General features: G+C 33.0%; 1 protein-coding gene across 2 annotated transcripts in view; it reads right to left on the minus strand.

The window, feature by feature from the left end:
- Window positions 1-16,486, minus strand: part of EMC2 (ER membrane protein complex subunit 2) — a 52,898-nt gene that overhangs the window by 13,314 nt on the left and 23,098 nt on the right. For both annotated transcript variants that reach the window (XM_005215583.5, NM_001080327.1), the window contains exons 6-9: window positions 8,379-8,464; window positions 8,169-8,228; window positions 2,220-2,301; window positions 1,327-1,437 (exon numbers count right to left, since the gene is read on the minus strand). In XM_005215583.5, coding sequence (XP_005215640.3) covers window positions 1,327-1,437; window positions 2,220-2,301; window positions 8,169-8,228; window positions 8,379-8,464 — 339 coding nt within the window. The remainder of the gene's footprint in view (window positions 1-1,326; window positions 1,438-2,219; window positions 2,302-8,168; window positions 8,229-8,378; window positions 8,465-16,486) is intronic.

A 16,486-nucleotide genomic window follows, 5' to 3' on the forward strand; every position in this document is an offset into this window, starting at 1 on the left:
TAAGAGGATCTGTTCATTGTGGTTTCTTTTAGACCTAGCCTATGCTATAAGCTTTTTCCTCCTGTCTTCTTCTCTGTCACTAAGGAATTTATATGCCAAAATCTGATTTTTAAACTTTTATGTCTTTAATGTTACCTTTTCGGTATGAATGTAAGCAAATGCAGTAGTTAAGAAAATGTCTCTGGAGTCAACTGCCTGAACTGGAATCCCAGCTCAATCTTTTAGTAGCTTGTGTTCAACCTTGGGCAAATTAATCAGAATGCTCTGTGTCTTAATTTCACTTTCCATGAAATGGTAATATTAATAATAATGTACCTTCTCAAATAGTTGATGTGAGAATTTAATAATTTACAATAAAAAACAGAGCTCATAACAGAGCCTGACACATAAAGTACTATGTACTTTTACTATTTAATAATTCATTACCTATTTTTTTAAATTAGCATTTAATGTATTTGGTAAAAATAGACATTGCTACCATATTGTATCTGCAAGCTACTATAACTGGCACTGGTAGCATCCAGAAGTAGTTTTTTTGAAAGTCCTTTTAACTGTTTTATAATTCTATTTTGCCATTTCTTTGCTGAAAATTATTTCATTTATGTTTCTTCCTGCCTCCATTTCTACAATCAATTCTTTTTCACTAGGCTTCAACAAAACATTCATCCAAAAGTCCATGAAAAGACTAAAATAAATTAAAATTTCAAAGAACTGGCCTATTAATGAAGTTTATTTTTATAGTCTTTCTGACTGTAGAAAGGAGCTCATTTTATTTAATTTTGAAGTTCAGTAAATTCTTCCTCTATTTCCCATAGCTATTGTTAATTGACTTTTTCTAAGCTCATCATTTGGCATACATAAACATAAGAAATGTTTAATTACATGCCTGCCATAAATAATTTCCAAACTGTTTGTCTATACCATAAAAAAAAGTTTTAATTTGGCACTAGAAATTTTACTTCTAATATATCTTTTATTTAAAAATATATCAAACAATTATAATTTAAGAAAATTAATACAATGTTGGGCATAAACCCAAGAATAACAAAACAAGAAATACATAACACAGCTTTGTATCTGCTACTATTTAATTTTACAAAGGCAGATTTAAATTCTGATAAAAGACAATTTACAATGAAATGTCAAATAGCTAGGCTCTATTAACATTCAAAAATATAACTGCCTTATAACCTGTTGCTCATAATTAACAAGAGGAAAAACATATCAATTAAATACCAAAAAAAAAGGAGAAGTGATAAACTTGGACAGGTAATGGACTTAAAATGACATTTCATAAAATAACATTAAACATGTACCTCAACTCACCATGTAAAGTCCAAACAAAGCTCTCATATTTCTGTTGTTCAGTTTCAATGCCTGTGCAAAATACTTTCTTGAAAGTTCGAGATTTTCAAGTCCACCTTGGGTATATTTAACCTGTTAAAAATTACAGAGTGCTGAAATCTGTTTATTTTACTACTTTGAAATGTAGCATGCTTCATCATACCATAGACATTAGTAACTGAAACAGATATTTCTGTAAACAAATGCAAGCTGTTAAAAGAATTCATCTTAAAGTTGTAGAGCTAATCTAAATTTTAAGTAAAACCTACCTCCCAAAACCATTCTACGAACATCAAGATCACTGAGTAGTTTATAAAATTAAAAACTGTTGCCAATATAAAAAAGCCAGCCTTGCAAATGCTTTACAACTTTATATTTTCTATTACTATACTAGCATTATTAACCTAGCATTCATACTAACTTGTCCTTTCCTAGTTCCACTGACATTCCTTAACAATGAAGTCCTTTTAACCTTATAGGAGTCAACTGTATTGCTATTCTTAACAGTTAAGTTCCCAAAATAATGACTGTAATATAAATTTCCTAAAATATGGATGTAAAAGTCATAATCATTGTAAATGCCTTAAAAGCCATTAAATGGTGATAACTGTGACATAATTTGTAATTTGAAAAGAATATACTACACAATTAAAAAAGAATTTCACTATTTTAAATAAGGGCATTTAATTGAAAAAATCAGTATTTCCATTACAATATTAACAATTTAAAACTTTTACTTTCACAAATCAATTTTCATAATATGTCTTAAATATTTATATACTTGCTTGACATTAAGGACATATTCTTAGTTCCATAATAATATACAACACCAACAAAAATAAAATCACATACAACTAGGTTTTGGAAACACTTACTTCGGCATACTGCTGACAGTATAAGTGGTTGTAAGGATTAGTCATCATAAGCTCCTCTAAACAAAAGGCTGCTTTAGCATAGCTGAAAAACACCAATTTTAAAAGTCATAAATAGTATGTCAGTTTCACCTTAAAATGATTTTAAAACAATTTTAGTGATATTATCCAAATTAAGTTTTATTAATAAAGTACTTATCTTGAACTTGTAAATACAAATAATATCACTTTTTAAATTTTTTTAATATCACTTTTTTTTTTAATGAAATGGATAAACAGAAGCTTAAATCCTGAAGCAGTCTATGATCAAAAGACATTACATTTTAAAAACTGGGTCACTACAATGACATTCAAACATTATTAACAACATAGTCTTCAAGATCCTGGATCAGTTTATACATAAAATAAGTTTCAGACATCCACTGATAATTTAATATTCAAATAGCTAAAGTATGGTGAGGAAATAAACATTTTATTAGATATTCTCTATTCATTAAAAATCTTTCACAGACATTACCAACCTATTCAAGTCAGTGGTTTTGATATGCACTCTACTACTACTTAATCATGTGGCAGAGAAACAAAATCTTTACTAAAACACCTAAAGAAAAAATTGCCACAAAGAGCTCTGGAAAAATAGCTTTATCCTGGTGCTGCTGCTGCTGCTAAGTCGCTTCAGTCGTGTCTGACTCTGTGCAACCCCATAGATGGCAGCCCTCCAGGCTCCCCTGTCCCTGGGATTCTGCAGGCAAGAACACTGGAGTGGGTTGCTTTATCCTACATGACTATAATTTACCCTTTAATGTATTTTATATGTTTAGGTCATGTAAATATCCTTATTATTTAAAGGAAATGCTAAAGAACACAGGTATTATAAGATTTAGTCCCAGTGAGGAAGTGATGACATTGTAACAGATAAAAGGATACTAAAATTAATTTTGACATTTGTCAATATAAAAAGGTACCTATTTTACACTAATGTCTGATATACTCACTTTTCAAAATATGTAGGCTGTTTTTTCACATGTGCAAAACTAATAATAGCTAACTGTTTTTATGTGTTTATTATGTATCATGTACTTCTCTGGCTGTTACAAATATTAACTCATTTAATTCCACCAATACCTTAGGAAATAAGCAGAAAACCTATACTCTCAACTACTAAGCATACTGCCTATATGCACTACACACTACAATGAAAAATTGTGGTGGTAATGGTAGTTAAGAATATGTCAATGGTAACATAAAAAGGGATATAGCAATCAAACCCAAAGGGATAAAGGAACCAAAAACACCCTCCCCAAATGATCTCCCCAAATAATAGCATTTTAGATTTATTAAAGATCTTATTCAAAGATAATTCTCATGAAAGATCACATTGCTATTTAACCCTTTTCATTTTTATGCCCCAAATCTAGTATTAGTTCTTAATGTATGATAGCTATACAATCACTGAACAAACAACTGAATAAGCATCTAGAACAAAAGTATTGTGACTATCAATCTGATATTTATTCATCACTGTATAGAAGAGGAAGTCTACCTTAAACACTCAAGTTCATCAAAAAGATAATTCCCTTCTAAATGTGTTCCTTTAACTAGGGTACACCAAAAATTCATATTAACGCTAAGAACAAATGTTCTCAGAGACTTAAATGGTTGAGCAAAATTGTGACTCTTGATTCTTACATAGCATTAAGTAACATAAAATGGGTATACAGGAGTTTTTAATTAAAAAGTAATGCCAATATATTTTTGTTAAAAATTATTTAGTATTAACATCACATACAAGGAGGGGATACCTTCCCCCAGTTTTACAAAATGTAAAATCAAATAAATTTTGCAGATAAAGTATAGAATGAAATAAACTTAGAGCTGGAAGGAGCAAGAAATGTCCTAATCCAGTTTTTCTCAGGCAGCAGTGCCCAAGAGTACTAAGCCATAAGAAAGTGATTTAAGTGATGACTATTTTCAAAATTCTCCCAAGGATGGTATGTATCATCCAGATGGTATTGACCATCCCAAATACTTATATTAATTTATTATATACAACAATTCAATGAAATTAAGATTTAGAGAAGTAAAATAATGAGAATCCATTTAAAATAGAATAACCACTGTTATTACTACATTAGAGTCAGTAACTAAAGTGTTTGTGAAGTTCTATTCCACACAAAAGCATATGTATAGGCTACAGTATTTGCTCCTAGACTGCTTTATCAGTATTATGATTTTTTCCTTACAAGATCTTGATAATTCCCTTTGTTATAGAATCTTACAGTAAAGCTGGAGCTACAATAATGACATTCATAATTAACTTTTAAAAACTGCTCCTTGCTGATAGCCAGTTTTAACAACAAATCACATTAAAAAAAAATTCAGTATCTTTGTTCAAAATACACAATTATGTTTATAATGTACTGTTGGGATTAAGGCAAAAATTATAACTAATTTTTTATATTTAGAAAAGTGTCTCAATATGATCAACCAGTGTGATATATACCAGTGGAATAACTGTATCTAGAATTTATAAATCAGAAGCAAATTTAAATAAAAGCAACTTAAAGATATTAAAAATGTACGTGGCAGAAATTTATATCCCCTTTTCTCTATAAAAACACTGAACAGACTGAGATTAACATCCTACTGTGGAAATCTTTTTTGAGTAAAAAAGTCTAGATCTAGATTAGCAATCTGCCTGTGATTTACTATAACTATTAATATGCAGAAAAGAATGTCAAAATGTTAAATGTATCAAGCAATTCCTAATTTGCTACATTTTTGCCACTGTGTGCACAAAACTGTGGTAAACTGATATCTGACAATAACTTACCACTTCTACCAAAAACATCCTACCTACCACAATGACTTGCTGAAACAAATTAAATGAATTAAGTGAACATTCTAATTTTCAAATAGCTTCAAAACATATTAACATATTTATTTTCACTCACCCTAAATCTAAAATTTTCCTTCTAAATGTTCAACTGGAAAAAATAAACAATCATTTTGTAAGTAACTAGCTTCAAGATCAAAAGGAGCTTTGTAACACAAGACAAAAGGATATGCAGAACATAATTATCATTTCCCATAAAAAGAAATTACTTTTCAGATGTTGTTCTGTCTTTGTATCTCTTGACTTCTGGTGATTCTTCCAAGATTCTATCCAACAATATCTCAATAAACTCTTTAGAGACCCAAAACAAAGCAAAACTGAATGTGGCTATTATAAGATGAAGCAAATAATAAATTTAGTGATAGGTTAAAAATACAGTATAACCTATTTAAGAACTATCAAAATATTTCAAATACATCCAAAAAAGTAAAACTGATAAAGAAGTAGAAAAAAAAAGAGAATATATTTATATGGTTCTTAGAGGATAGAAAACCTGAAAGCAATATAAATTGATGTATCTAGCCATCTAAAAATATAAAGTTTCTATAAGTTAAAAAAATTAGTATTAGCTCATATCATTTATATAAAGAGCTCCTAAAAAAAGTGTAACCAATTTTCAGCTATTAAAATCTGCAAAGATTAAAAAGAACAACAGTACCCACTGTTGTTATGGGGACACTCTAATAACTCTGCTGTGAGAGTAAATTAATACTACCTTTCTAGTGAACACCTAGGAACAATTTATCAAAATCACTAAAAAACGCATATATCATTTAATCAAGTAATTCTACTTTGAGGAATTTAGCCCAAGGAAACAACTAAAAATAAAGACAACCATTACATGTATGTATAACTGAATCACTATGCTATATAGCTGAAACTAACACTGTAAATCAACTACACTTCAATTAAAAACAAAACAATGCTGAGTTTCCAATTTATGAATTTGGTATTATTTATGTGCTCTTTAATTTTTTTAATTAATGTTTTGTAGTTTTCAGCACACAATTTACATTAAAAAAATATATATGTTTCAAAGTGTTTTATGCTATTATGAATGCTTTCTTTTAATTTAAAACTACAACTGTTTGTTGCCAGTATTTACAAATATGATTTTTATATAAGTGATATCTTATCTGCAGGTTTACTATACTCATTAGTTCTAGTGACTTTTTTGTAGACTCTGTAGAATTTTCTAAATTGCCAATCATGTAATCTATAAATAACATTTTACTTCTTAAAAACAAATAGAATAAAATGAAGATAGTACAGCATTACTATATTTTACTAGGAAATTAGGAATACCAGGGTTAATTAATAAGATGGAATAATATTAAAATCACATTGTAGAATATTTTCTCTGATAAGGAATTTTTGATAATATATAACTAAGTGAAAATTGTAAGCTACAAAAGATAATTGTTTCTATTTCAAGGGATATTGAAGGGAAAATATCAAATATAAACTGTAGTTAATTTAGGATGATGCAATTACACATGATTTTTGTCTTTGTCTTTATTCTTTATTGGGTTTTCCAAATTTTCTGTATTAGGTACTTCTTTAAAGAAAAAATTTCCTTGATGCTTTGAAATTTCTGTAAATGGTTTTAATCACAAAATCTTCAAAAGGCACAAAAATATAAATAACTACCATCTGCTTTAGGAACAGATTAAAACCACTGTTAATTTTTTTTTTTACTGCACTCCAAAAATTCAGTTCATGTTATTTAAATGGTTATATATCACCACTGACTCAATGGACATGAATTTGAGCAAACTCTGGGAAATAGTGGAGGACAGAGGAGCCTGGCATGATGCAGTCCATGGGGTCTCAAAAGAGTCAGACGTGACTTACCAACTGAACTTATCAACAATATAAATGTTGACGTTAAAACAATGAAAAGTAGAAACATGACCATTTAACCAAATACACTACCACTCTTATATATATAAGAGAAATCTAAGTACATTTACATGAATGATCATATAAACATCCCCATATGTATACTTAACATGATTCAGGAAATAACTTCCTATTAAAAAACAAAGAACATCTGATAGCTAGCATGTATAACAGAAATGAAAAATGGTTCCCAGAATACAGTACACATTCATTAAATGACAGCTATTACTTTTATTTTGGCTCCCACTTTTATTAGAATTATACGTATAACTACCTTAACTCTTCCTTTTATATACACATATAGCCCTGAACAAAGGCAACAGACAAGTGTCTTCATTTGATTTTATTTCCTGTGTCAGCTATTTTGTACTATGAGAATGAGGTTAAGTATTCTAAGTATTCATGCACAATAAGAATATGCGCATGAGAATCTGATTCTATTCTCTCAAAAGGGATGAAAGAAACAATCTGATATACTTCAGACTCAGAACTAAGGGGGGAAAAAAAAAAACCTGCCTCCAGATAGAGGTTAGCATTAATGCTGTGATATTAGAAAACTTGCACTAAGACTGGGCTAATCCTCTCACACTGGGATTTCCTCCTGTCACTGCAGCAATAAAAAAAAAGCTAACAAAAACATTAAATATCCAATAAGCAAGTTCCTACAACATTCAACATTCTTGATTATTCTTGGTTTTTTACCCAGGCAACAGAACGCTTCTACTTTGGAAGAGTTGATTCTCTTCATGCTAAGGCTAATAAATGCATACAATTGACAGAATTTTTAAACAGCAGGGAGTATAATACTCTTTGTATATAAGAACAATTTAAATTCTAAAAATTCACAATTTTCATTCACTATAAATAACCTTAGCTCAGCAAATACATGCCTTTCTAATTTCAAAGAATGCCATCTGGATTTAAAAGAAAACTTACTTCCCAAATAAAAATAATTTAGCAAAACACAACTGACCTACTTAAAACAATTCACATATTATAACCAACAAACTGTCAATTTGTTTTTTTATTTATTTTGTTAATTTGACACAATTCACATCTTCTCACCGATCCTTCGGAAACTACTATAACTCCTGAACTTACACAGTGATGAAAATTGCATTTCCTAGCAAAATTTTATGTGTTTAATGACTTACTCATGTTCATTGATATAAAGTTCTGCAAGTTCATGCCAGGCTTCTTGGTCTCCAACAAATCTGGTGAGAGTAAAGGGAAAAAAAAATAAATGTGTAGATATTCGGTAAATGAACAGCATGGAAGCAAAAAGGAAATCAAATGCAAATTCCATTTTAATTAAAAAAGATTTATCAGAATAACAAAACACAATCCTCTTGTAAGACACTCACTGTTCCAGATACTCATTCAGTTCCCGAATGGCCTCCACATTTTTCCCCTGGGCTTTTCGAATGGCAATCTTACGCTTTCTTGCAGCCTGTGGGTTGACATTAATAAAGGATTAGGCCTTCATGATTCCCTGGGTTTTTGTAAAGAAGGTAATTTGACTGTGCAAATTATTATCTCAATGCCAATGAAATTCCATTGTAGAACTACTGCTTAGTGGGAGTTTATAAACATACCCCATGACATCCCACTGGTGAGTTCAAACATTCCTCTAACAATCACATGTGCTTTACTTTTGATGTATACAATATATGCATCATTTCATTCAAATAAATAACCTTCCAGATTCTGATAATTACAAGCCAGCAGGGAATCTTAATCTTTATCCAGCCTAAAGTCCTTTACTCTGTCTCATTCATAAGATCTGTATCTTAAGAGATAGAGGGATAGTGGAGATTAGAAAATAATCTTACTGTGGCCACTTGAATGTCATTATACAAATATGGCCTCTAATAACTTTTTTCACAATTTTAAGAGAAAAATCTAGCTAAAAGTCTTTCAAAAAATAAAATGGGTTCTGAAAGAAATATTTTTTATAATACACCAAACATTTAAAACTTGCACCTTAAAGCTTTTCAAATATAAATAGAAAAATAAATGCCATTTATTTACACATTAATCAAACACATAATGAACATCTGTTGTTTGCCAGGTACTGTGCTAGACAGTGAAAATAAGAATAAAAAAAGGAACAGATAATTCCTTTTGGGAGTTAAGTCTGATAACAGAAAGATACATCAAATAAAAAGACAATGATAGAGGTACCTAGGATGTTGTGACAACATAGAAGAGATCCTAATATAGCCTGAGGGGAAGAGGTGGAAAGACACCAAAGAGGGTTCCAGATGTGATACCTGAACTGAAATACAAAATGCAAGTAGACATAAAGAAAGCAGAAGAGAAAACTATATGGAGGGAGGACATTGAATATTAGGAAGAACTCAGGAGCAAAGGCAGCATTGTGTATAATCAAGACTTTATGTTTGGGGCCACAGTGAACAATCAGAGACTGGAGGGTACTGTGTGAATTATTAAATTTACATCCCCTTTATCTCTGTTTAATGCAGAAGGCTAAAGAATAAAACACACTATAATTAGGGCTAAATTAGGCTTATTAATTATGAACATGACTGTCATTCTTTTAAATAACACACACTCCACAAGATACAGACAAGGAAAGTAAAATGAATGAAGCCTCCTTAGATCAAAAGAGCTATCTGTCCTGGGGTGGAAAGGTGGACTTTCTGAAAAACTGAAAGTAAAAAAACATCAGATAAAATTAATAAGAGACTTCCAATAAATAAAACCAAGAGCCATATTTATAATAATAGTGATAATAATATTTTGGTAATTAAAAAAACACATCTGTTAAAAATATATATCCTTGATTACACAGCTCATATTGAAGGCCTACCACAATGCCTGCCGCACAGTAAGCAATATTTTTTTAAATAATTTTACTATTTACAACAATGAAAGGACCATAATAAATACACTCAATTCATAAAGAATACAGAAGGAAAGTAAAAGTGAAGCTCTAAAAGTAACTTGCCCCAGTCCTTGGATCTTTGCCAATTAAAATGATTTTGAACAGACGCAGTGAAACCTGTTGAAAATACTGCATTCAAATTCCGTAAATAAGAGACAAAAAGTCAAACTACAAACATGAATAGGAACCAGTACTTCTATAGTCATAGTAAGAGATGTGGTATGAACTCTGTAATGGATACCATTATTCACAAATGAGTTTCATTTTTTAAAAAATACATCTAATACTAACTTTTTCTCAGTGATTTGACAACAGAATCATGTCTCTCCTGTTGAACACACACCAAAGTTTTAGGACAGCAGCATTTTGTCGAATACTGTTTACAAAGCATTACTAGTGTTTCATAGATAATTAATATTTTTAAATGCCTTTAAAACAAAATAAAAAACCCTTTCATAAACGGAAAACAGAGGTTTAAACAACCTAAATGCATCAAGAGAGGAAAGATGAGAAGTAGGGATCTCAAATTTCTCATTACCATTCTAGATTCATTGATTAGAGTTCCTGAAAAAAACTGAGATATTACAAATTAATTTGTTACTATTATTTTGAACAGATATTGGTAGTAGGTGGAATAATACAATTTTAAAATAATGTAAGACAAAAAAAATTGGTATTAACTTTTTAATAGTCTATTTTAAAAACTAAAGAGTTTTCCACCTTATAAACACCTCAGTGAAGTACAAGCAAAGATTTAAAATATAAGGTTTTATTAATCAATTTGGGAAACATGCTCCCAAATCTCTACTATATAAGCAATATATTGCTAAACCACTCTAAACCTAAAATACAGTATTCTATCTCCTAGTATTCTAAGGTTAAAAGCAAACTTTTAAGTAGTAACTATTCAACTATGTAAAATCAGTCTTCTTAAATGAAACTACACATGACAGTTTAAAGAAAAACCTACATGGCAATCAGCATCATACAGGCAACAATATATCATTAATTCACACACAATAGTCCTTCTACAGAAAAATAATATAACATTTTGGAAAACAAAAAACTTCACTTATCAAGATCATTTAAAAAGACTACTAAGCAGGGATTTCACTTCCAGCCAAGATGGAGTAACAGGGAGCAGTTTTATCCTCTTGCCTGAAAATGCCAACTGTAACTATATATAAATATATATGTAACAACTATTTTTAAGGCAGAGGACAAAAGGCAAAAAAAAAAAGAGAGAGAGATTCCTGACAGGCAGAAACGAACAAGGTGAGCCTTATTTTTATTGCCCTGGTTCAACTGCTTTGAGAGTTTCAAGGGTGCTGTGCAAGAAAAGAAAACCAGGTTGAGCCCAGACGAATCCATGAGTTCAGAAAGCACTCAAGAGTCCAAGAAGATCAACACGCTCGAGTTCATGGGGCAGAGTACAAGAAAAGAAAGAAAAATATATAAGACTCTAAAGAGATTTCCTTTGAATCTCAAGGGTTCCCCTTAAGTACTCAGTACTTATGTACTGATGGGCGCATGTTTACGAGAATACTGATCCCCTGGAGTAGTGATTAGTACTGATCAGTACTGATCAGTGCATGTGTACGAGGAAACTTCAAATGCCAAGAAAATATCTAAGAGAAACATTTAGTGGGAAAAGTGCCCCAGAGCTCACACAAGGCTGGGAACAGTGTCTTTCTACCAGCCAGACTGGAAAATGCCATGATTCCTGCTGCTGCTGCTGCTGTCACTTCAGTCGTGTCCGACTCTGTGTGACCCCACAGACGTCAGCCCATCAGGCTCTCCTGCCCCTGGGATTCTCCAGGCAAGAACACTGGAGTGGGTTGCCATTTCCTTCTCCAATGCATGAAAGTGAAAAAGTGAAAGTGAAGTCGCTCAGTCGTGTCCGACTCTTAGCGACCCCATGGACTGCAGCCTACCAGGCTCCTCCATCCATGGGATTTTCCAGGCAAGAGTACTGGAGTGGGGTGCCATTGCCTTCTCCGCCATGATTCCTAGGACAGTGGATAGAGTACTAAGATAGACCTATTGGGGAATAATTAGTCCCAGGATAAACAATGTTCTGGGCCTGTCTCACAAAGACCCAAAAGGATAAAATTGTTTGTAATTTAATTATGTACTACAAGAAACAATATTTACATATATTCATATATATATGAATATAAAAATCAGAAGGGGCAAAGAAAACTTTAGACGATGATTCTGTTCACTATCTTAATTGTGGTAATGGTTTCACAGGTGTATATAATTGTCAAAATTTATTAAATTATACACTTTAAATATGTGCAGTCTACTCTACATAAATTATATGCCAAAATAGTTTAAATAATAGCATTAGACTAAACACTGAGTCTTAAGTGCTTATCAATTTCCATTTATATTTCTTTCTCACATCTTATGAAATATGCCAATGTTTTGAATTCTTCTGAATTTCTTCTTTAGATCGATCTTTAAGTCAAAAATGAAAAGTGCTCCACATTTTACAAGATATTTTAATAATGGAGCCAGGATTTCTATTATAAAATATGAAACGCCAAAAAGTTCTTATGATCATAAATTTGTTACATACCTCTGTACCATTATCTACTATGCTGCTGCTGCTAAGTCTCTTCAGTTGTGTCCGACTCTGTGTGACCCCATGGACGGCAGCCCACCAGGCTCCCCCATCCCTGGGATTCTCCAGGAAAGAACACTGGAGTGGGTTGCCATTTCCTTCTCCAATGTATGAAAGTGAAAAGTGAAAGTGAAGTCGCTCAGTCGTGTCCGACTCTTCGCGACCCCATGTACTGAAGCCTACCAGGCTCCTCCGCCCATGGGATTTTCCAGGCAAGAGTACTGGACTGGGGTGCCATTGCCTTCTCCAATTATCTACTATAGTTAGCTATCAATTTTTTCCTGAAAGACATGTTACATCTTCAAAAAAAAAAAAAAAATAGGCCACACAGGATGAGAACCTAGAAAAGGATTAAAGGACTAAGGTCTACCAGTAAGTACAATGCAGAGCAACCCCTTCCCCAGATGCTGAGACCCAGAAAGACCACTGGCTAACAGAGGGAAAGGAGAATTCCAGGTTCTTTTGCTTCCAAGGCTTATGCCATGACCCTGGGAAATATGGCCTTCTAAAAGCATCTTCAAGCTTGGCACAGAGGCAATTATATCTAATTCCAAAATAAGGGGCATGGCATAAGCCTTAGAGGCAGTGGTCTTTCTGGATCTCAACATCTGGGGTAGAGGGAGTTCTAGTTTGTAATTTACCAGTAAGCCACCTTAGATCCCCATAATCTCTAGCCTAAGACAGAACCGTCTCCAAATTACATAATTCATCTCTTTTAACCCCTTTCAAACCATCTCCCACATTACTGGCAGTTATCTTTAAAACAAAAAATCTGGTGGTACTTTGCCAATCAAATTTGACTTCACTCCCCATTTTCTAAGAATTAAAATTCTGTTATACTCAATATCATGTAATAACCTATAAAGGAATAATCTACAAAAAAACTCAACTTACTATTCTGATACCTGAAACAAAAAGAACATTGCAAATCAACCACAATTAAAACAAGAAGAAATCAAAAAGAGAAATAAAAACTTAATTGATAATGCAGAAAAAAAAATTCTTAAGTGTAACACCAGGTTGTTCACAAATGTTGAACTTCTTGTACTGCCAATCACTCAGGACAATGAGCCAACTAAAAGGTATAAAATATTGCCCCTTAAAGCCCTAGTCTTCCTCAGTGGTGAATCAGTGGTGAAGAAGGGGTAGGTTAAACTTATGCAGAGTGCTAGAACCATGCTGTCTTCAATAAGACTAGAAATGAAATTTCATGAAATAACTGCATTAAAGAAGGCAGTTCAAAAAGAGAAATAAAAATGGCCTTTTAAGCATATTAAAAGATACTCAGAATCTCTCATATGCAAATTATATATTTAACTAATTACACTGAAAGTGAAAGTGAAGACGCTCAGTCGTGTCCGATTCTTTGCGACCCCACAGACTGTAGCCCACCAGGCTCCCCAGTCCATGGAATTTTCCAGGCAAGAGTACTGAAGTGGGTTGCCATTTCCTTCTCCAGGGGATCTTCCCAACCCAGGATCGAACCCGGGTCTCCCGCACTGCAGGTAGACACTTTACTGTCTGAGCCACCATTGGCAAAAATTAAAAATGAAAAAAGGTGATAATACACCATGTGGGAGGATACTGGGAAAGAAGCACTCTCATATACCATGTAAGTGAGTATAGATAACTAAAAAGCTTTTGTGGAGGGAAATTAGGCAGTATCTGTTAACTTTTAAGATACATGGACCTCCTGACTCAGATTTCACTTCTAGGAATCTATTCTACAAATGACACGCACTTCAACACTGCTTCTGGGAGGAATGCATCAGATATCAAAGGGACTTAATTAGTTCAAGAAAGTTTTTCATCAAAATAAGGATTATACATCCTTATACTACAATGCTATGCAGCAACTTAAAGGATGAGATAAAGGATGTGCTAACATAGATGACTTAGGTAGAGTTTGGGGCTTCCCAGGGAGCTCGAGGATAAAGAATCCACCTACCAATGCAGGAGACCCAAGAGACACAGTTTAGCAGGGGTGGGAGGGAGGGAAGGGAAGGATTAAAAAAAAAAAAAGAAGAAGAGACACAGGTTCAATCCCGGGTTGGGAAGATCCCCTGGAAAAGCAAAGGGCAACCCACTCTAATATTCTTGCCTGAAAAATGCTATGGACAGAGGAGTTGGACACAACTGAACACTTTTACGTAAAAGGTAGAGTATGTCACCATCTGCATTTCCAACCATTCTCCCTATTAAAAGGGACACACACACATACACACACATGCATACAGACCTATTTGTGTGTGCATGAGAAAAAATTTCTGGAAAAATTCTTAAGAAACATTTGCCTAAGTGAAGGAGGGCATGAGATCTGGGATCGGAGGACTTATTTTTCAACATATATGCTAGTATTGTTTGTAATTTTTAATATGCATACATATGACTTTTTTCAAAAGAGCGTTTCACAATTTTTAAAAAATAGATGAGATGACCCATTTTAGCAACCTCCCTAAATCTGAAACTTCCACTTCAATCACTTTTTTCTTTTCTCCCAAGGTAAGTCTTGTACTTTAATAACCCTAAGGCTTACTTGTTACATAATGGAATATGATGTCTTTCCCCAGCCCGTCATCTGTCTTAATTAAGCCATGCTCAACCATCAAGGCCTACAAGGCTCAGAAATACTGCAGCAAATCACCAAAGAATCAGGATTTAGTAAGTCTATTTCAAGGTCTATTATCTGTTAAGTATATCATGCTATCTCTCTAAACCAAAGTCAAGGATAATGTCTAAATCATCCTTCTGGTCTCTATACCAAGCACAAAGCAAGCACTCAACAAATATTTTTTGAAATAATAGTGAATGCATATGAGAGGGAAAGAGAGCTCCTTAAAACTTTAATGAATAACCTCATTTTTATACTGGATATCCAGGAATGCAGGAGCACAAGATCGATGAAAGAGTCATAAAGTCAGTGTTAAACAATCCAAAACCCTGCAGTATAAAAGCTTGAATTTTAACTATGGATATAACCATGAAACTTCTACACAGTAACATTACTGTTTCAGTTCAGTTTAGTCACTCAGTCGGATCTGACTCTTTGTGACCCCATGGACTGCAGCATGTTAGGCCTCCCTGTCCATAGTCAACTCCCGGATTTTACTCAAACTCATGTCCATTGAGTCGGTGATGTCATTCAGCCATCTCATCCTCTGTCGTCCCCTTCTCCTCCTACCTTCAATCTTTCCCAACATCAGGATCTTTTCAAATGAGTCAGTTCTTTGTATCAGGGGTCCAAAGTATTAGAGTTTCAGCTTCAGCATCAATCCTTCCAATGAATACTGGAATACTGGAATAAAGGAAATCAGTCCTGATTTTCAGGAAAAATCAGGAAAATCACCCTGATTTTCCTCGGATGGACTAGTTGGATCTCATTGCAGTCCAAGGGACTCTCAAGAGTCTTCTCCAATACCACAGTTCAAAAGCATCAATTCTGTAGGAGTTGCTTGTATATTTTTGAGATTAGTTGTCTTTCAGTTGCTTCATTTGCTATTATTTTCTCCCATTCTGAAGGCTGTCTTTTCACCTTGCTAATAGTTTCCTTTGATGTGCAGAAGCTTTTAAAGTTAATCAGGTCCCATTTGTTTATTTTTGATTTTATTTCCAATATTCTGGGAGGTGGGTCATAGAGGATCCTGCTGTGATGTATGTCAGAGAGTGTTTTGCCTATGTTCTCCTCTAGGAGTTTTATAGTTTCTGGTCTTATGTTTAGATCTTTAATCCATTTTGAGTTTATTTTTGTGTACGGTGTTAGAAAGTGGTCTAGTTTCATTCTTTTACAAGTGGTTGACCAGATTTCCCAGCACCACTTGTTAAAGAGATTGTCTTTAATCCATTGTATATTCTTGCCTCCTTTGTCAAAGATAAGGTGTCCATATGTGCGTGGATTTACCTCTGGGCTTTCTATTTTATTCCATTGATCTATATTT

This window comes from Bos taurus, chromosome 14 (assembly GCF_002263795.3).
Source record: "Bos taurus isolate L1 Dominette 01449 registration number 42190680 breed Hereford chromosome 14, ARS-UCD2.0, whole genome shotgun sequence".
Lineage (NCBI taxonomy): Eukaryota > Metazoa > Chordata > Mammalia > Artiodactyla > Bovidae > Bos > Bos taurus.